This window comes from Notothenia coriiceps, unplaced genomic scaffold, assembly GCF_000735185.1.
Source record: "Notothenia coriiceps isolate Sejong01 unplaced genomic scaffold, NC01 NC01_scaffold00006104, whole genome shotgun sequence".
NCBI lineage: Eukaryota > Metazoa > Chordata > Actinopteri > Perciformes > Nototheniidae > Notothenia > Notothenia coriiceps.
Window position 1 is genome coordinate 519,589 of NW_011338805.1, and position 4,756 is coordinate 524,344.

General features: G+C 38.8%; 1 protein-coding gene across 17 annotated transcripts in view; it reads left to right on the forward strand.

The window, feature by feature from the left end:
• Positions 1-2,957, forward strand: part of tcf7l2 (transcription factor 7 like 2) — a 92,505-nt gene extending 89,548 nt beyond the window's left edge. For 14 of the 17 annotated variants that reach the window (XM_010768874.1, XM_010768876.1, XM_010768875.1 and 11 more), the window contains one exon: positions 705-2,957. In XM_010768874.1, the coding sequence (XP_010767176.1) occupies positions 705-1,161 (457 nt within the window). In that variant the 3' untranslated portion in view covers positions 1,162-2,957. The remainder of the gene's footprint in view (positions 1-704) is intronic. The other 3 variants (XM_010768886.1, XM_010768889.1, XM_010768888.1) reach the window with 2 other exon arrangements.
• The last annotated feature ends 1,799 nt before the right edge of the window (positions 2,958-4,756 follow it).

Consider the following 4,756-nt stretch of genomic DNA (forward strand, 5'->3'; position numbering starts at 1 on the left):
CGCGCGCGCGCGCGACGACGACGACGACGACGACGCGACCCCGTTCATCGGGTTCCACCGAGCGCAACGGGCCTGGCCTCAGGACTCTGCAAGCGGGGGGGAGGGTCCTAACCCCGGGCAGGAATGCAAACATGATGCCTTGACCCCTCACTCACACACACTTGTGTCTGTGGGGCAGATTCGGAGTAGTGTGGATCTTGTTGACTTTTTTTCGCCTCGTATCCGAACTCTGTCCCCTCAGGAGAAGAGAGAGTAGGGCCAGATAGAGTCAGAGACAGGTCCAGTAACCTCGTGTTGCTGGAGAGAGCAGGCTGATCCCCAGCTGAAGCTCTGCCTGTAAGAAAAGGCTAAGTTAACATCCAGAGAGCAACCATTACTCCATCTAACCTTCTTTCATCATCATCATCATCATCATCTCTATATGTGCTTTTCATTTCCCTGCTGCTTCACACGTGACCTTTCCTCCATGTCTGTCCTGTCTTACGGTTTAGAATTGGTATATTGACTGTCATTTCTACCACTTTATCGTCTTAGCACGAGACATTTCAATGCACCTGTCAAATCTGTGATGCAAAAAAAGCTTCAAGTTTTTTTGAAATTTGAAAAAAGAAGGTGCATTTAAATGAGCTACAGTGCTAAGAGGCGATGCAGTTTGAAGATGCGTTGTCTAAAACATGCTCTCTTTCTCCCTCCTTGTCCCTCAGGAGAAAAAAAAAGTGCATTCGCTACATCCAAGGTGAAGGCAGCTGTGCCAGTCCTCCCTCTACGGACGGAAGCTTACTAGACTCCCCCCCATCCTCCCCTTCCTCAGTGGTCCCCTCCCCCTCCCCAAAAGAGTCCAATCCTCAGACTGAACAAATGCAACCTCTCTCACTGACTATGAAACCGGCCCACCAGCCACTCCACCATCCGCACCGCCTGGCTGGGCCTCCACCACCATCTTTGGTTCTGCTGGGAAACTCTGCTGCAGCTAGGAAAACGCCCGGCGCCCCCTCCCACAACGGAGCCCTGGAGCGCGGTGACGTCTCGTCCTCGCGGCAGCCGGGCTCCTCCATGGCGTCCTCCATGGCCCGGTCCTCGGCATCGCTGTGTCATTCCCTCTCGCTCCTCCCCTCCTCGAACCCCCAGCCTCTGTCGCTAGTGACCAAGTCTATAGAATAGTCTGACCTATTCTTCTCCTCTTTTTTCTAGCTCTGCACACACACACACAAACACACACCTTTCTAGGCCCTCTCTCTGTCGGTTCATTTCTCTATTCGTTTCTGTGCCACAAGGCGTTTTGAACATTTTAGTTTTTCTTTTATTAAAGTTCATTGGTCAATATTTGACCCGTCATTATCAAAAAAAAATCTAATTATTATAAAGAAATGATACAATGAGCTGTAGTATAGCTTTGTGAATCTGCCAACATTTTTATGGATTTTGTTTTTGTCTTTTTTTTTGTAGTGTTTAACAGTGCAAACAGAAAAACTATCTAGATCAACTTCAAAATGTTTAAAAGACGGATATAAAAAGGTAGGCTAGATTATTCAGTGAGCCCTTTTCTTGAAAGAGTTGGTTCTCCTTCTTTATTTGTATTAAATACGAGCTTGCGAACCAATCATTTTGACATCTGTTCAAACTCTCGGAGGGCGTGAGGCTAGCAGTGACACCTCTCGGAGGAACAACTTTAATTGTGATGTTACTTGTTCTTGTTTAAATGTACAGAATAATGGGGAGGGGGGGATTACTGTGTTAAATATGCATTCTTCCACTGCGTTGTCTTTTTTCTTTGTTGTTTACCTTTGGGGTGGAGTCAGGCAAGTTGGGTGGGCTTGAGGGGAGGTCGGGGTGGGGGGGTTAAGGGTTATTAAATTCAAAATGTCACAACGCTAGGACCAGTAGTATTTATTGCTTTAGAGATTGCTTGTTGTATCTTGTATGTGTCTCTTTTGACTTTTTTTTCTTAATACATTGTACAAATATTTTTTCTTAAGGTAAGCGACTTATATATGAATGATCCATTTTTACAAGGAGGTTTTAAAAGGCAAATCTTTTGTTATTGATTTCTTTCCTCGCTGAAAAACCTGGATTCCACTCAGTGTACTGTGTAGATCTCATGAACAGAAGTATGCACAACTTCATTTCAAGAAATGCGTCTATAAGCCATTTTACAAAAAGAAGAAAAGAAAACTTGAACAAGACAGTGGGTACCGTGTCTTCAGTAGTTGGAAAAGTGTCTGAAGCCCTTCTTTTTTATTGCACAGTCACATCTCTCAGACTGTAGATTCGTGTACAGATTTTCCGTGCCAAATTTTGTGATAATTTTCTCTGCCCCTCTAACCATGCTGTAGGGATCCATTTTTTGTTTCTCGTCGTTTTTTTGTTTTGTTTTAATTTCGATACCATTCTTTGCTGTGACGTTACATAGATTGCTATGTATGTAGTATAAATGTTGCTATAACAAATGTGTTTGGTAGCAAAATTGTCAAATATTAAAATTTAAACTTAATAAAAAAGCGGACATCATACTGTATAAACCCACAAGGGCCAAATTATGTATATTAGGAGGTTCATAAAAAAACTATTAAATACAAAAAAATACACAAACTGCCACTTTTAAGTACACTACTACATATAGGTAGATAGAAAAAATAGGCATGTTGATGTTGCAAGAGGCTGTAAAAAAAGCTACAAGAGAATCATCCACTCGGTGCCATTGTAGTTGACATGACGCGACTGTAACCTGTCGATTTCTTCTCTGGTTTATTAAGATGCTAATGATAAATAGTTTGAATGTTTCCTTAACGGCTGTGATGTTCCTGTTCTATTTTATGCTCTTATCTTTTTGTTTGTTTGTTTTTCCTGTTATTTTAAATGGTTCCAAAACCATGTTTTTTTGTAATGAATAAATGTTTATGCTGTACAGTCTCTGTAGCATGCAGTTCTGTATTAATAAAAGCAACTTAGTATGTGCACATCTGTGTCTTTCCTTTTTATTCGTAAACTCCCTGGCAGAACTAACCTTTTACAGAAAGAAAGGGTTATGCAGCGTTCTCTGCCAATACAGTAGATCTGAGCCTTTCAACAGATAGCCACAATAGAATACAACATTGATTTAGATTCCTTTAAGTAAAAGTATAATATAGAATCATGTCATTGTCATTAAAAATGGAAAATACTGTATCATGTTTAAGGAAATGATTAAATGGCAAACTTACTTCTGTATGCATACCAATTTGATTACAAGGGCATCGTAGTCCCAACTCTAATTGACACATTTGTAATACACAAGAGGAGAGAGAAACTTTCAATAAAGTTCAGATCGAAACACCCTCTAGAAAATCCACAGTTTTTACTTCTTTGTGTTTGCACACATGCAAACTTAACAAGATGCTTATTATCAGTAATATTCTGCCGCTTTAAGCCAATCAACAAACTTAAAATGTAACTTCAAATAACTAACTTTTTAATAAGCCACAGACAACAAAGTTCTGTGTCTTCTCGACTCGTGCTGAAAGAAGAGATCAGGTCATCATCCATTTCCAATTTACCGGTGATTATTAAGATAACAATCCTTCAGCTTAGTGTGGATGTTTCATTCAAATGATCATAGAGAACTCCAAACTGCATTTACGCACTGATATTTTATCGCAAATGATGTGGATTTTTAAATGCCACATTAGACACGACGATGTATAGTTTGACAAAGATATTAGTAGAAACATCCTGAAGTCTGTCTAAATTGTCTGAAAAAACGTTGTAGTATAGCTTATCAGAAGAAAAAGAATGTCAAGTATGTCGAAAAAAAGTCATATTATGGTATGTGGATAAATATCTGAAAAAAAAGTAATATTCTAGAATGGCAAAAAATAATTTGAATAACATAGTATAGTATGTCAGAAGAAAGTAATTGTTTGGTTTGTCGTAGTATGGTATGAAGGAAATACCAGAAAAAATGTAAGTATAGTATGTCTAATATTTCTGAAGAAATGTCAGAATATTATATGTTGAAAAATATCAGGAAAGATGTCATAGTATAGTTGTCAACAAAATTCATAGTATGACAAAGATATCAGTTAAAACATTGTAAAGTCTGTAGAAAAAGAAAGTCATAGAATATTTTTTCGAAAAGAAAGTAAAAGTATAGTTTGTCAAAGACTATATACTGTACAATACTTCTATGTAGGCCTACTGTAAGATCAGAACATCTTATTTTACTTCCAAATCCATACATTTATCAATGTATATACCTTTTCAACTTGTTCTCCGCTCAGTTTGTACTTCACATAAGAGGAATTGGCAACTGCTGCAAAACAGGAAATAACACACGAAGGCCAGCGAGACAGAGAGGAGGATCATGGTCAGTATTTGGTATTGGACGGTATGAAGCATGGGCAAATCTGTGTTGTGATATATGCGCTCTACATAATTCAAAGTGTCCTGGCATTGATTTTAGTTCACACTGAGACACATGCACCCAATTCCATTCAAATAGCTTTATTAGCATGACCATAATGACATACAGTAGCCTACAGTATTGCCTCAGTTTTGTACAATTAAAACATCTATACATAAAAATACATTTGGAATGTACTGTTCAGTTTGGAAACACAAAATGTTTTCACTCAGAGTTTAGTATCAAAAAGAGGACAAAGACTTTGTGCATACATCTGTAGGAAAAGGGGAAGGCATTCATATGTAAAGAAAACGTAAGAACATTTAGGAAACTGGAGGGAAATACAAGAACTACGGTACAAAACAACTTCTGTTCTAA